Below are 15,844 nucleotides of genomic sequence, written 5' to 3'. Positions count from 1 at the left end.
GGGACTCTCCCTGCCGGCTGCGCCCCGGGACGCGGAGGGAAGCCCGGGGGCGGGCACGGGTTGGGGGTACCGGGGCATCCTCCGAAGGGGGAGGTGGAGTAGGCGGAGAAGGAGGAGGGGAACCTGCTTCTCCGAAGGGACGAGGTAGCCGCGCTGCAGTGGGCCAGCCCAGCGGCGCCGGCTGCGGGCACATGCCCGGCTTGGAGCATCCGAGCCGCGGGTTTCCTGCGGGTGTCTCAACGCAGCTCCCATCCCTTCCTCTGCAAGAGCGTCAGCTGGGCGCCGGCAGGGAGAAGGGCTCACCTGCGGCTCCCCTCCCAGAGTACACTAATCCGAGAGCAAGCAAACCTGGTAGTAAGTACTTGTCATCTTTTATGTGTGATTTGTTACAGTTTTATTGTTCTCTGTTGGTAGGTAGCAAAGGATTACTAAGAACAAGTATTTATAGGCGAGGCTGTAATCATCATCTCTTTGGCTCTCCCTTGGACTTCTGAGCCTTTCAAATATAAGGGTGCATATGTGGAGGCACATGTAGAAATGTTCCTTCACTGCACATCTACATCTTTCATGTTTCAGACAAAATGTATGTGGTTTGGGTTTTTTGAACTTCTGCCGTTCACAAAGTAATTTGTACCATGTTGCACAACACACTTAGGGTCTCAGAGAAGGATAAATCCTGGTGACACCACTGAAACACACTGCATAAGGATGGGGGAAGGAGATGAATGCTTAAAATCATTAACTTGGTGGGAGGGGGAGGAGGAGGTGAAATCACTTCTCTGCGTGCTGCCTTCACGCTATGGAGCAATATGCTTTTTGGGATTCTTTGCCATTTAATCCTCTTTCCTGTATGTGCACATCTGGACTCTGGCCTGGCACCGATCCCTGCGCTCAGACTGGGAGGGAGTGGCATGGCAGACTAGTAGGGGCTGGAGACCAGGGACGAAAAGACAGAGAATCCTTCCCTTGTCTTACAGTTTAAAGATATTTTTTAGCCCCAGCTTTGTCTTCTGCAGAGTAAGTTCATAGGAATACTTCTCCCAGAGTCAGGAAGCAGAATCAAAAGTGTTTTGAAGCCTAGATTATGCTCTCTACAAAGGGAATGGCTGAGCGTGTTAAGTGCAAATACCTGGTTCCACACACCCTGCTTCTGAGGGTTTCCGAGCATTGAACCCTGTGGAGGGTGAGCATGGAGTTATATGACACACAGAAGGGGTGTTCCCCACCAAGACTCTCCAAAATGATGCCACCTCTTAGTGGAGTGCTGGAAATACCATTTCTGTCAGTGAAGCTGTAAGGGAAGGAGTAATTCCTCTCACATTTTAAATCCCAAACAGAACGACTCTCTCCCTCCCCTTAGTTCCTGCACACATCTTTATTTTTTTTCCTAATGACTTGCATTATTATTTGCCAAATATGGTATGTGTCTTCCTGTGCAACTTTATATTTTCTGAGATGTTCCTGGAACTAGGCTCTACAAGCACGCTTTAGGAGCCTTCTGTTTTTAAACCAGAATCATATTTACTAGTAACTGTCAGATGGCATGAATAGTTAATTTTCATCTGGCATGCATCCACAGTGTTTTCTGTTTCCTCAAATGATACTGTTCTTCTGTAGCTAGTCCCTATGTGCACTGTAGTTTGTAACATAGTGCTCACTATAACACGTTTCCATAATACACCTATGTTACACTTGTCCTCAGCATTTTGCATTCTAACCCTACAGGACAAGTGTTTTAACTCCAGCAGTAACTGGAGTGACTTTGCTGGTCGTAGTAGGAGAATGTTTGCCACCAGAAGACCAGCCACTAGAAGGATAGGCAGCACGTCCTGTGCCGATGTGCGATATATTAATGGTATTTAACCTTTTTAGAGAGACATAAGCAGAAAGAAAATGCCTGGTTTAATACACATCACAGCTAGGATTTTATATAAATGTGGGAGGCTCACACTAGTTAATGTCACTGACCCAATTTTTATTGGTCTTGTAGGAAAATCTTAAAAGGTCTGCTGCAAAGAAAGTTAGAAATCTGATACTTTGCTGTTGCAAGCATCTCTCCATAGCTTTAGTTGCCTTGCTACATGGTGCGAAGGAGGATGAAGGAAATAAATCAGTGAAGTTCTGTTGGTTTGCTTGCATAATGCTGAAAGGGAATTTGTGAAGTCTGAAATAAGCAGTGATTACGTATTGTCATTGGCTTAAGTTAAATGTAAGAGAAGCATGATTTTTCACCAGTTTTTGGTCTGTTTTGTGTTCTCCCTGACTGCTCCTTTAAGATCATTAGGACTTCCTCTGGGCGATGATCCTATTTTTACAGTCAATCAAAATCCATACCAATATCCTTACGCAGGCCAAATACACTGTATTAGAAAGACTATAAACCAACAGCTACAAATTACTTTCAGAGCGCTCCTAAAACAAAATGCAGATGTAAACTGAGTTCAGAACTGCTCCAAATGCTGCGCCTTAAAGTTGTGGGTGTCTAAATCAGGAAAGTGTGCTCAGAAGCTCTGTTTCAGAGCCATGTAGGGAGACGGTTGAAGTTTTTGGTTAGACTCTGGAGAACTGGGAGCCACAGTCTGTGGTTGTTGGACTCTTCTAGGTAGTTTGGGTTTAGGCCTGAGCACGGGCTAGAAGGGATCTTGGACCGTTTCATCCTGTTTTTGCAGAAAGACTCATCTCATCTCCTTCATAAACTTGTCAAGTTCATAGTAAAACATGCTGCAGTTGTTTGCTTTTGCTGTGTTTAGAGCTGTATTCAATAGCTTTTCCAAACTTCACTCCACAAGTACGAGTGAGGAGGTAATGAAGGTAACTTCCCCCGCCCCCCCCCCCCCCCCCCCCCCCCCCCCCCCCCCCCCCCCCCTTGGCTGGTTAATACCCTCTTCTCTCTCTGATGCTAAATTATTCATTTTTAACCTCCCAGTGGAAGGTAGGATGTCCTTTCTCTCAATGCTCTAGAAACATGTTGCTACACCTGTTGCAGTAGACTTTTTTAAACTTTTTCTGGGCCTGAATGATGACAGTGGCATCCACTGTTCCAGACAGGATCTTAGCAAACCTTGTACAGCTGCCTTCATCCCCTTCACTGATGGAAATTCTTCCGCGATGTACATTAGGATTACATATGCTGTTTGGATTTCAGCACTGCATGCAGAGAAGATATGATTGATCGATAGTGCTGAAAAAGATTCATCAGTGAAGCCAGATGGATCCAGGTAGGATGGACTCTGGACTTTCTTTTAAATGTATCACAGCTTTAAATGTCATCTATGTTGTCTATGATTACAGTATGGGTTTTGCTAAAATCTGGGTCTTTCCTGAGCAATTGTAAAGGATTTGTTGAATGTGCTACAGCAAGGTCTGTCTCTAATAATGTCTTCATTAAGCCTCTCTACAAACAGAAGAGTATACTAATTGCCAGACTAACATGTCATTTGGCTCCGTGAACAAGCTACTGAATGCTAACTTATGAATGGCAACTTAAAAGGATCATTTGCAACCTGCTACATGAAAGAAATACCAAAATGAAATGAAAATACATTTGTACCTCTGTTGTTGTTGATGTTGCTATTAAAGCTGATACAGAATTCCCATTTAATTTGCCTGGGAATCTTGATGAATTTCATAAACTTTTTTTTCCTCTGAAGTTTCAGCAGCTGCTCCCTATATAAAAGCTAGAAATAACTGGTTCTCTTTTAGTAGGAATGAAAGGAGAATTGAGCTCTATAGAAATGAGGAGATTAGAGCTCCATGAGGCATATACCGATTTAATGCTGCTGGAAACCAAACCCGCTCGAATAATCTTAACTCTCACTTCTTGCGAGCAGAAATTCTAGGGGGAAAAAAAAAAATCCCTTAGTGACTTATTAACAAAGGCTTTTCAGGTTTACTGGGACTTATCATGTGAGCCTAATCTACCTTTTGTTCCTCCAGTTGGCAGGCTTTAAAATTTAAAAGGGTCTGCAGAAACTCCTCCCCCAAACTCCTTATTTAATTAAAGAGGCTTGGTGCATTATTTACCTTTGAGTCTTCCATTTATGTGGGAACAATGAGTTAGGGTTAACATATTGTAAAATATTTGTGAATGCTGCATTATAAGCAGAGACAGGGAAAAGAAACAAACTCTGGCTATACCTTCAAATTTACACTGACCTATACGGGTTCACTCAGAATGGAAGTGAGGCCACTCCTACATAAATACTGAAGTATAAATACAGGTGTGTAACTCTACAACAAATTTCCCTGCCTCTGTAGGTGATTAAAGAGCCTGGATGCAAGTCAGTGTTCATTTGCTTCTATGGGAGCTCTCCAGAGTCATCGGATGTGCAGATCAGGCCTTGCACATCCCAATATTTTATATATTTTGCTTGGTAGTTCAGCAAACACAGACTAGTAGCCGTAGCGCTCACTGATTCCTCCAGTTTCTTCTCCTCCCCCACTCCATTCATTGCTGTAGCTGTGAGCATCAAGTTGCAGATAAAAGGACTTCTGAGAGAGCAATGGGATGCAGCTCTTGCCAAAGGCAATTAAGTGCTTAGGATTACAGTGTGCTTTACAAAGTGTGTTCTTGCTGAATCCCTTTCCTCTTCTGCTTGCTGGCACAAAGCAGTTTCTTGGCACTTACCTTTGTTATAACAAGTCTGAGCATTGCTGAACTTCACTACAGTGTGTCAGTTCTCTACATAAGTCTAGCAAGCTGCAGTGTCTTATGTTTTGAGGACAGTCTTGCTGGTGATTCTTCAGTAAGAGTCATCTTGACCTCATCACCTTTGCTGTAATTGGATTAAATTCACTCACTTGCCAAAAACATGGCCAGCTGATGGCATATTAATTATTCAGACTGAAGTGCTGTTTTGTATGCACAGGATTCCTGGTGCCAAAGGCATTTTTAGGGCTTGTGATGCAGCTGATACACCATAGGATACAGAATTGTCACCGAGGGAGGTTTTAAGTTATTTTCTTCATCAAGAAAGGATTTAAAACATATCATATATTTTGTTTGAAAGTAGAAGATATAACCTGTGGGAGAAGGAAGAGATGCTCTAGTTGCCAGTCATGTGCATCACTTGGTGTTTCTTCTTGTGAAATGTGATAAATTGCTGAGAGTCCCCAGGTGGTCTGAAGCTGCAGACCTCCTGGCTGAGGAAAGTGAGTGATGGCGTGTGCTGTTTTATACACCCACTGCAGTTTATTTCTAATTGTTGCACAGCAGGTTAAGACCATTGCTCTAAGTTGTCTTTTTACTGCTTCTTCTGTTATTCTTCAGCTGTCTTGTAATCTGGGGTATTTGCAGAGTGACAGGATGATATCTGAACAGAAAGATGTACCCAAAATGATATCGGAACTGTGTAGTGAAGGATAATCTGACTGCCAAGCCTGTAGTTTCATCCCAAAACCTTTTATATACTGTCTAAACCAGTGTAATCCAGCTTTCAGTGAGAAATGCTGCTAAGTACCAAAAAATCACTATCCCGATTGTCAATCTTAGCAAAATATTAAGGGATGACTGGGTAATGGGGATACCAAGGACTGAGTTGCAAATACTCTTACAAAAGAGATCAGGATTTGAGTGACTGGAGAGACACAGTGGTACTTGGTCTGGCATAGACACTCTCTGAGATGTTCCAAATAATGAAAGGATCCCTGTTTTGTGAGTTAGCTGTTCTTCTCTGCCTGAAAGTATTGCAAGTTTCCTGTTTGCTTCTAAGGCCTGTAAGAGTTGTGTTTTGCAGGCAGCATGAGTCAAAGGAACTACAGCTACCAGCTCTTAGTTCTGATCAGGACCTTGTTGCATTTGATTTCAAGGTAATATTGTTTTCTTAAGTGCTATAAACTGATGAATACTCATGGTGCAAAACAATAGATAAACAAGGTGAGACAGGGATGTGAGATTTTTCATATCTCCTAAGTGACAGTCACAATTTCATGTACTGCGTAAACGTGCGGTGCAAATAATAACAAGGATGCCTGCTTTAATACCCCATTATAAAATGTACGTGGTTGTGTAATCATATTTTCTGCAGTGTTAACTCTTACGAAGTTGCTTGTCTCATAACGGAATAAATATACCATTCCATTAATTCCTTATAATGATGCAAGCAGTTTGTTAAATACTGAAGTAAAGGCTTTTTCATTCACATCTTTTATGTCATGTATTTGTAATCGGTGTCATTTAAAAAAAAAAAAAAAAAAAATCACTGACTATCTCTCCTGAACAAGGATTAACAGTCTGACTGGGTAAGGAAAAAGTGTGAGGGCACGTTCTGTAAGAAGCATTCACAAAGTCTAGGTCAGGGAACCACTGTCTGTGTGGTCTTAGACTGTTGATTATATCAAAAGGAAAGTTACAAAACAAGCAATAAGCAGGCTGTGTTTAAAATACACAGGAAAGAGAAATTTGTCAAAATGGTCTGCTTTACTCAGGTTATTTACCTTAGAACTTTTGTGATCACAAGCTTTCCTTTCCTTTGGTGGAAGAAGAGGAAAGTATTAAGTCAATGTCTGAAAGTGTTACTAGCTCTCCACATCACTAGTTCAAGTCCAGCCTAGTTTTGGAGATGAGAAACCTTTTCTGTTTTGTGCAGTGTTTACTCCAGTGCTGTTGTGGGTTAGATTGGTGGGATCTGCCTGTACACATGCTGCCGCTGTTCCAGCGCTGACATTCCGGCTGTGGTGGCCTCAGGGTGTATCTCAGGCAGAGCCTGTGAGACGGTTGCAGAGGAAGCCCTGGCTTTGAAATCTAACAGCTGGTGTATGGGTGTCTCACCCCCAACACCAGAGCAGTGCAATTCCTCTGACCTCAACAGAGTTGCAGCATTCATGGTTTTCAGTAATGTGGGAGCGAAACTGGGCCTATATTCTTTTAACTGGTCTATTTAGCAGCTCTTTTCCATATGCAGTCTCCATGCCAGTGACAGGAGCTTCCTGGAACTGACAGGAGACACAAAAGACCCTCTTCTCTAAATCACTGGACCTTAAGAATATTGAAAGAATGTTACAACAAGCCTCATAATACACCATTGTCAGGCTCTCTCTGAAGATGCCTGCAGTGGTATCATACCTCTAAGCTTTCCAGAGGGGGTGTGATGACCCCACATGGAAGAAAATAGAAGAGTAATGGTTTGGGTGGCTGTGAGGAATTTTATGGTACTACTTCCCCTGGCTGTAACTTGAAACCCGCTGGAGGTATTTAGTGCTGACCGAACTCTTATCAGTAAGAGGCAAGCAAATATCTAAGCGTGTATCGTGCAGTTTTTCTAGGAAGAGGTCCTGGCTTGTGTGTCTATGCATGTCTGGGTGCATCTTTCTCACAGACAGGGGAGTGGTGAAAGATGGTTTGTTTCATTTTCTTCATTTCCCTTTCTTCTTCCTACTCATTTTCCTGTTCCTCTGCAGTACAGCAGTTTTTCATGTTGGTGTGAAAATGTCTGTGCTGGTGAGTGAACACATTTGAATGGAAGAGGCTGCTGTTTTTTGAAGTCTGAACTTCAGCATTCCCAGGGGAGTTGCAGAGTTTGCATTCTGCGCTTTCTTCAGCCCTGCTAAGGGATGTGCCTTAACAGCACATAGTGCTCTTGCAGGAGAGTTTGTGACAAGATACCCCTGTGTTGCTGGCAAAACAGGCTTGAGTCAGAGAATTAATTTTTTTATTATTTTCATGGCAATCAATACAAACTTCTGATCACTGATTCAGATGCTAAGGAACAAGACCACCACAAACAATTATGAAGTCGCTTACATAAATACTTATTCAACCTTTTTCCTCATAGTCTCCGCTTGCTGCACACTCGCTGCAGGTTACAGAATCGCAGCAGCGCTGAGGCAGGTTGTCCCTGCCCCCTTTGCCATGGAGGACCCCACAGAGTGTCTCCAGCCCTCAGCAGCCACCATTTTATTTCCCTAACACTTCGTATCCAGGCGCTTCTCTGGCTGACGGATGTTTGGTGTGATGGTCAGGCTCTGGCGTGTGGTGGTTTTCCCTGCTGGGGGCCCCCCTCAGTGCCGGAGCCAGCGGGAACCGGCTGGGACAAGCTCGGGGCGGCTCACGGCCTCCTGACAGGCTGTCCCACTATGCAACCTGTCACTCATGCCAGTTACAATGTCGTTATGTGAGAGATGTGAATAAAGGTGTGGCTGTGGGATGGTGGTGAGTATCTGTGAGGGAGTCGCCTCACGCTGAGGGGCAAGTGAGGAGGCAGGAGCTGTGCCATGTCCTGCAGGCATGGCTGGCCTGAACGCCTACCAGTCAGGCTCAAAAGCACGCAATCCATTTTGCCTCAGCCCTGAGCTGTGAGACCAAAGCTTTATTGCAACTGATGGGGAACTTTGCTTAAGTTACATGCTTAAGTCAACCTGAACCATGGGTATTAGGCTACTTACTGATCAATTAAGCACATCTCATACAGAGTAAAAGTCAGTGTGGCTGTTTAAAAGCCTGTTTTATATGGGTTTTCTTCAAATGCTTCTAAACTTAGTCAGCAGAAGTATTGCTCCTTCATTTTACCTGAAATTGTGCCATCATCTAGTTCATCTCAGAAGACTAATAAAGTATTTAGTTCTCATTCAATCTATTCAGCTCTTATCTGATATGAAACTCGAAGTTATATTCCTTCTCCAAGGTATTTCCAAGCTATAGCTGTGGATGTTGAAGTATGGAGACCAAATCGGTAGTCCTGGTTAGCCCGAACAGAAGTGGGGGCCTGGTTCCTGACTGGACCACGGTGACATCCAGAAAATAAGGTTGCAAAAGTTAACGACTTCCATGGCATCTCAACAGCAAGGACAGAAAGTCAGAGATGTTCAAATACTTTTCCAGGTAAAATAGTGTGGACCTTATTCCTTTCTCCACATGCGTGATCGTGACCTTAGACTTAATGTAGTATCCTCTAACTGCAAACTCTTTACCACTTTATCCTTTTTATTTTGTCTGAGATGATAAAAGTAAACGTAAATGTGTAAATACATTTTAGTACTCGATGTTATATTGGTTTGGTTTTTTTATTATATTGTGCTTTGCTTGACAACTAAGGTAACCTGCTTTGAACTTGCTGTGATTGTTTATCAGGGCAGGAGCACTGTGCAGGATCCTGTATGTGTGACAGGTACCCATATATTACCTTAGCAATGTATGGTTATTGGTATTGGTGTAGGGAACAGTAGTAATGTAGCCTACTCCTCACGAAACTGAGGAGAAAAACGTGTGGTGTTTCATGTCTGTTCATGCCTGTTATGTGTTCTGTGGTGAACGGAGTTCACTGTATAGCTTTCCAGTGCTAGTTCCTTTCTAGCCCGTTTTATTACAAGCATAAGGTTTTGAGACAGAGTGTGTCAAGGGCAGGCATGAGTTAACTTTGTCAAACCTTGTTAATTTTTGATCTGTGTAGCATAGAAATTTTTTCCCCAAGAACCAAACAAAAGTATTTTCTTTTAAAACTGTAAGAGTTACAAGATAATGAACTAAATTGAACCTCAAAACAAAGGATTTATTGTCTTGAAGACAAACTCGCTGTAATTGCACTTCTTGTGAGGTTTTTTTTCTTCTGTCCAAGCTTATATTTCACTTACAAGACAGGAAATACAGCTTTGCTGATTAAATTTTTTTGAGATATAAATAACTTACTGTCTTCAAAGATGGTGTTCATTTAAAAAATGCTTCTAAAATGAAACTTTGTGATGATTTAAAAATTAAATTAAAATCTTGGTTTACCTGGATTGGTAAAATAATTACTTATGGATGTCTGTACTGTGTGTACAGATGTAAAAGGTGCTTTCAGGGGGAAGAGTGTTAAAAGAAAAGCTCTGGCACCTGTAACTGGTCTAAATTGTTTTATTTCCTATTCTTTGCTGTTTGTATCTGTCCCTGTTCCACTTCCACCTCTGTCGTGAGAGGTAATTAATATGTTTGCTTTTTATCAGCTTGCTCCTTTGCTGGGGTTAGAGTACAGATAAAATAACAAAATTAATCCAGAAGCTACACAGGAGGAAGAATACCAGCCATGTGTATATTTTATTTTATTGCATTGTTTATGGATAATTATCATTAGATACTAAGAGACAGTGGTCAGCATGTTGGCAGAAAGCAGATCTCTAAAACAATATTCCTGTATTAAACCATGCAGTGAATTGTAGTCTGGTTGTCACAGTGGCAGGAGGTCCTTTTCTGAAGCCCTGATGAATCTTGGTCATTGCTTATCCTCAGAAAGTGGTGCGATGTGTGGGAATGCTGAGTCTACCCAAAAAATGAGTAACTTTAAAACTGCCTCAGTGTTCCAATTAGCCCAGCATTGTGTCCGACAAGTTAACAGAAGATTCTTCAACAGCCATTTTTTGAGATCCACTTCTCTCCCTACCTCTCCAGTTTCCACAGCTCTTAGTGTTAAGAATATTAGAGGATATGTACCTGTTTAGTCCTCTGAGTGTCCATTTATGGTCCTGGTGTCCAAGAGTTTGTTTAATCCCTTTCTGAACCCATGGACATCCTTTGTCTTCACAGGCTTGTGTGACAGCAAGTTCCAGAAGCTTGTAACCTGCTGGGTAAACAAGTATTTTCTATTTAAATGGGTTTATTGCTAGTTTCAGTGAGTACTGCCTTGTTCTAGTGTTGTAGGATTTGGCAAATAACAGTTCTGCATTCAGCAGCTCATGGGTTTTTGTTATACCTGGTTGTATCCACCTTCAGCTGCCTTCTCTCCAAGCTTAGGAGTCCCAGCCTTTTTCGTCTCTCCGTGTAAAGTATCTGCTCCATTTCCATTTGGTTGCCCTTTTCTGCACCCCTCTAACATTACTATGTCCTTCTTGGTATGTGGAGAGCAGATCACAATACACAAGTTGTGGGAGCCCTCAGGCTGTGTGAAGTGGCAGAAATGCAGGAAGAAGATAGCCTTGCTTTTCCCACTTTGCGGACATGGAAAAAACCTGAAGGCAAATACTCTGTGGTTATATGAGAGGTCTCTGTGGACATGTTTACAAGAGCTGAAGTGTGTTTATATTAATTTCTGTGCAGTTACTGGAAGATTGTCCTTCTTCCATAAAGCATGCGCATGCATTTGAAGGAGCAGTACGGAAGTTTATTCTCTACAGATGTACTCTGAAGGGCTACTTTTACAGATGCAATCCAGCATTGAAACAAGATATGCAAACAAGTTATTGTTGATTAGTATTGCTTAGCTAGTCAAAGCTAATATTAACGAATAATAGATAGCTGAATAAACCTAGTACTGTGTTCTCTTTGCACTATATCAGTAAAGTCACATATATTGTCTTTACTAGGAGCACAGGACTGGAGTGTTTGAGTGGTTTTTTTCTGGGCCACATCCAGTCCCCTGCTATAGCAGTCACCTTGCATTCTGTAAATAGAAACACCTAAATTTGCAGAGCTTGTCTGTTTGAGCCTTTTCTTAACCTGTGAGTGCTGGACCAATCTTGCTTCAAATCTAGCTATGTGTCTGTGCTTTGCTGTTGAAGGTCTTGGATTCAAGCCTACTACATATCTGCCTGGACCAGAAAGGTGTTGGAAATGTACACGCTGTCTCTGTGTGATGACTTTGCTGATGAGTTGCAGGAGTTCCCCATCATATGAGGAGCTAAATAATGATGTAGTGTTGTATACTTTAACAGTTACTGTGAAAAAATGAAAGTGAAATTGTTCAGAGCAATTTCTTCATCAAAGCTGACTGGAATAACATCTGTGGTGAAAACCTGTACCTCATCACTTCGTTATAATATGTGCAAGGGAAATGATATTAAGTGAAACAGTTGCATGTCATAAAGAGGAACTGGATTTCATGATACAGAAGACTTCTTACAGTCCTGTAATCCATTCTCTTGAGTGATTTCTTATCAAATGAAACCTCAGTGGCTGTCAGGATCTTTTGTGATCATTGACTTCTGTGGAGGTATTTAGCTGTGGAATTGTTCTCAGTGCCAGGCTTCAGAAGGATTTTGCTTGTTATCTAGATACAATTTTCTACTTTACAGTTAGACTGGTAGGTTTATGTAGCTACTCCAGCCAGACTTCACTTGTCTGATATTTAGGTATCGATAATTTCAACAGCATATTAATTTATGTTTTTTCTAACTGTAAAATACATTCATTAATGTGAATTATTTGCAGGATTTCTACTAGAATGTTTTTCAAATGATATGGCCAAATACATAGTTCTTACTACTTTCATCACTAGGTTTCAAAACACTTTACAAAGAAGTATCAGAGGGAAAGGAGTTTGAAAGGACTTCTCTAAGGCCTAAAAAAAAAGGTAGGCAAGGTGAATCTTCTGATTCCATGTCTGAATGCAAAGTTGTCTTATTATAACTAAAATCAATTTAGGCGTTCACTGACTAAAACCTGTGATTTAATACACTTACATTACCTATAATGTAGGCTTAGTCTAGATTTAGCTTAATGTACTGGAAAAAAAAAACAAACAGAAAAGTCACTTATAAATGCAAGTGTACCCATGAGAATGTTTAGGTATTATCGAATATTTAAGTTCTTACCTTTAAATCACATGCTTCATATGCAGAATTTCTGGAGCTCATTGGAGAATTATTTTTGGGTCAATCTTTTAGCCCAATTCTCTGTGAGACTCTAATGTAAGATTTTGCCGTCTACTTGCATTAATATTAGTTCTGTTGGCTCAACTGGATTAACTAGCTCAAAAATATGTAACTGATCTAGTGGCAAGCCAAAATATTAATTTCTTCCACAATGAGAGACTCAATGTAAAAACCCTTTTCAGAGGTTAACTCTGACTTATTATTATCTGTAGCTATTCCACCCCATCTGCAGACCAAGAAGATTTTTAGGTGCTTATAAACTGGACATGAAGCTCTTACTAGCTACCTTTGGAAGTTTGTAGCCTGAAAAATAAATAAATAAGATTAAAAATCACCCTTTGAACATATTACATGAACTCCCTGTACCTTGCCCCTTCCAGATGACAACGTTATTCACTCTTTTCCATCTTCAAATGAGAGAACCTGAACATGCTTTATAGGAAAACTGCTCTGCAAAGTTTCCAGGCTTACAGGAGACACAAAGATTTCTGGAAACTAAAAAAATGAGCTTACTAGGAAGAAAAAAAGCTTTGACCGGTTTGACAAATATTGAATCTCAACTTGTGAAACAAAACCTGAGTTTAGGTTCAGTGTCAGGACTTGATGCTGTTATTTTGAACAGTTCTGGTTAACTTAAATTCAGAACAAGGGCTGACTGCTGTCTTTTGTATTATGGAGTTACGTAGTACAACAACTAACTTTGAGTTGTGTTATGCCAGCTGCTGTGCAAACACTGAGGAAGACCTTGTCACTGCCCTCAAAGAGTTTTGTCCAAGATATAAACGGCTGCTTACTTCCAGTGCAGTGATTTTTTTTTTTTTTCTTAATGGAGAGCTGTACTGAACTGATAAAACTGAATAGTTGTTTGTTTCTTTAATCTAGGGGGATTTGCTGTGCTTCTGCTTTTAATCCCTGCTTTTCAGAAGTGTGTGTCTTTTCATTGGTCTTATAACATACTCAATAACTTGTGTTGTTAAAACATCTTTCCTAGAAAACCACCTTTTTTTTTTATTTGAGAAAGAAAGATAGGAGACCAAAATTGCATGCAACACTTTTTTTTTTTTTCTTTTTTCCCTGATTTGTTACCTTTTCTCGTGCTTTAGAAGAAAGGCACTCTCAAATTTAGATTTCTGCAGCTTCAGTTTCCAGCCCCTGGGCTTTGGTATGTCTTTCTCTGAGATAACTTTAGCATCTGCTACTGCTAGTCTCCCTCTGAAAGTATGTCTGCTCTGTGTGATAAGAAACCTTGTAACCATCTTAAACTGAACTTTGTACATTTTTTGGCTACAATAAACATATACGTATATATTTATATTTTTTTAATGTATTTTTTCCCAATCTCCAAATCATTGTCATGCCCCATTTAATTCTCTCCAGACTTTTTCAATGCCCTTTTAAGGGTTTATATGGATAACTCTGTCAAGGCAGAAGTCTGTGGCTCTTCCTGGCTTGTATGTGAGAGGACTTGCACTTGCTTCAGTGAGGCGGTAGACATTTTCCATTATGTGTGTGTGTGTCAAACTGCGAGGCCTTGCTTGCACTTAGAAGTTCTGTGAAATGGTAAATTTAAACCCAAACACTGGGGACAAAAATGCTAATGCTGTATGTTTTTTAAAGAAAAAAGTAAAAAAACAAAGGAGAGGAAGAACTAACTAGGCCCTGGGGATTGATCTTGACTGTGCCTTATTACCACAGCTTTATCCTTTCCAGTTCTTAAAGATGCTGTCAGTTATTGAACTCTGACCTGATTAATGCATTGGAGGGATGCCTATAGATTGTGGTATTGATATTGTTTCCAGATGGTTTCCTGGCAGGCAGATTGGCAACAAGATGTCATCTTTGTGGTGATGAGCTGGAATAGTGTGGATTTTTTCTTTTTTTTATGGAGCTTGTCTCAGCAAATAAATACCAGTCATTGGGTCAGTCGCTCTGAAAAACAGTAGCCTTGTGGTAAGCTGAATTCTATAGATTTATTGGAGTCTATAGAGTAATACAGTAAAAGGATATGATATCTATATTGCTTGCAGAGACTTAAAAGCCCTGTAATACCTGCTCCTCCTTCAGTCAGCAGGGAGCTGTCTTTTGAAGCTGCATGTATCCTGTGCATGTGGAATCTATAGGATAATCCCAGACATGTTTTCTGGGGCAAATACTGGATTTCACAGGATTTAATTCAGAGACTTGAGTTCAGTCAATGCAGCAGGCAGCAGCTGTTAGAAATTCTTGAGACACCACTGTTTAGGAGTTGTCTTCCTGTATTTTGTGCTTCACTCAGGGAGCACTGATCAGTCTCAATATAGGTGTGAAAGGGTTAAACTGAATTGCTGACAGTATCCAGTGGGTCAGAATAAATGACTGAACTGTCCCTTTGTGACAACATTGTAGTGTCCTATCCACTTTTCTGTGCTGCCCAGAAATAGCTTCTTTTTAGTGACATACTGTTTTGTTTGCACGATGGCCACATGTACAGCTGGTTCCATTTAACCCATGAGACTGCAATGGTTTGTGAAGCGGCTTCTTATTTTTATTGTTAAAGCAAAGATTAACCTCTAATCTCCTTTTCCTTACAAGGGGATTTCTTCCATATATCAATATATTAAGTGAAGACTTGCTGGGCAGAAGAATCAGCTGGGAGACTGGGAGTGTCCCAATGCAGTTCCTCCTTTGGATCTGAGTTCTTTTGCTCCTAGAAAAATGTTTCATTTCTCTGAAGGGAAAGGAGCCGGACTCAGTGGGAAGTCCCTATCCTAATAAACTGAAAATTCGCTTACTTTCTTGGCGGGATTTGCAAGCTGTGCTGTTTCACCGTCACTAACTCATTTTAAAACCAGTTCAACTGTGTCTAGATGAGCTGTTCTCTGTGCAAACAGTAGTGTACAAACATTTTGTGCATGATAACTTATAATGAATGAGATGGAAAATTCCCTGGATTTTTGTCTTCCACATTCATTGCATTACTGTTTCACATCACATCCACATAAATGCGTGATTCTGCCTATGGAAATGCTAGGGCACAATTTTCTTTTTCTTATCTGCTGATCTCTTTTAATGTCAGAAGAGATCAAGATGGAACCAGATGACGTGTTTTGCTGACCTCAGGACCCCACATGCCCCCAGTGGCTTGCACAGAAAGTGCTTTATTGGAAGGTGCATGCTGTAGCTCTGAACTGTTGTTGCACATTTTAACATATAACCTAGGGAGACTATTGTACTGTTGGACTTTTAGCACTAGAAGAGAGGGAGATAATAAACTGCTATAGGAATAAAAGCTTTGGGCAGAGTTTCA

At 41.0% G+C, this 15,844-nt stretch overlaps 1 protein-coding gene across 5 annotated transcripts in view; it reads left to right on the top strand.

Annotated features, from left to right (window-relative positions):
- Positions 1 to 200: 200 nt before the first annotated feature.
- Positions 201 to 15,844, top strand: part of MYLK (myosin light chain kinase) — a 223,844-nt gene continuing 208,200 nt past the window's right edge. For 3 of the 5 annotated variants that reach the window (XM_050899517.1, XM_050899520.1, XM_050899518.1), the window contains exons 1-2: positions 318 to 354; positions 3,146 to 3,218. In XM_050899517.1, coding sequence (XP_050755474.1) covers positions 3,209 to 3,218 — 10 coding nt within the window. In that variant the 5' untranslated portion in view covers positions 318 to 354; positions 3,146 to 3,208. Of the gene's footprint in view, positions 355 to 3,145; positions 3,219 to 8,800; positions 8,819 to 15,844 lie in introns of those variants that run through there. The other 2 variants (XM_050899516.1, XM_050899521.1) reach the window with 2 other exon arrangements.

The sequence above is a fragment of the Gymnogyps californianus genome, chromosome 7 (assembly GCF_018139145.2).
Source record: "Gymnogyps californianus isolate 813 chromosome 7, ASM1813914v2, whole genome shotgun sequence".
Lineage (NCBI taxonomy): Eukaryota > Metazoa > Chordata > Aves > Accipitriformes > Cathartidae > Gymnogyps > Gymnogyps californianus.
Note: the sequence above shows the minus strand (reverse complement) of the source record. Positions and strands in the feature narration are given on the sequence as shown.